At 40.1% G+C, this 794-nt stretch overlaps 1 protein-coding gene across 1 annotated transcript in view; it reads right to left on the bottom strand.

Annotated features, from left to right (window-relative positions):
- Nucleotides 1–372, bottom strand: part of LOC104508497 (ral GTPase-activating protein subunit beta-like) — a gene marked incomplete at its 5' end in the record, with an annotated part of 19,382 nt that extends 19,010 nt beyond the window's left edge. Inside the window, one exon of the mRNA XM_010150146.1 lies at nucleotides 221–372. Within this exon, the coding sequence (XP_010148448.1) occupies nucleotides 221–372 (152 nt within the window). The remainder of the gene's footprint in view (nucleotides 1–220) is intronic.
- Nucleotides 373–794: the final 422 nt, after the last annotated feature.

Raw genomic sequence — 794 nt, 5'->3', positions numbered from 1 at the left:
GAACACCTCTAACAGGAGGGGAAGACAGCTAAGGCAGAGCACAGGACAACTCTGGCTGAAGGGCAGAACAGAGGAAGCACCTGACTTGTCAAATGCTCTTGCTACAGAGAATCTCTTGCAGAACTCTCTTGCAGAGTTCCCACCAGCTGGGAACTCCTAATTAAAGCCCTCTCAGACAAGGCCATGCTAAGCAGTAAACATGCTCTGACAAACTACATACCATGTTAGTGTAGCTTCAGCAGCATCCTTCACTCTCATAGATGCAGGGTTTGGCTCCTTATCTCCTTTGTATTTGACTTCTTGTTCACTGTTTTTGGATTTACTTCCCGAAATGCCCAGCTCCACAATCTCCAGTACCTCTTTTAAACAATCCTAAAACACAAGAGGAAGGACCTTAAAGCAGAAGCGCTCAGATAAATGCCTCCAAGACCTCAGTGAAACAGTGATATACCATAAATTAAAACAAAGTAGTGCTGGTAATATCAGTTTAGAAATCATGGCAAAAGATTAATCTAACAGTCAGTGTTGGAATAAGATCACATCTGCTACAAGAATGATACAGATGTCTACTCATGTTTGTACAGGTAATGGTAGAAAGTGCTCTGAATGTATACACACAATATATTCCATTACACACGTACAAAATTGCCAGGAGGACTACTAAGAGTGCAACTGAAAAATGTAAACATATTTAAAGAGAGATAATAAATGCATTTTTGAGACTCTCTGCAGAAGTTTTAATCAAGTTCTAAGCACATTAAGAATGAACTCATCTAGAAAATTGCAGGAAATCC

Source organism: Eurypyga helias, unplaced genomic scaffold, assembly GCF_000690775.1.
Source record: "Eurypyga helias isolate BGI_N326 unplaced genomic scaffold, ASM69077v1 scaffold11494, whole genome shotgun sequence".
NCBI lineage: Eukaryota > Metazoa > Chordata > Aves > Eurypygiformes > Eurypygidae > Eurypyga > Eurypyga helias.
Note: the sequence above shows the minus strand (reverse complement) of the source record. Positions and strands in the feature narration are given on the sequence as shown.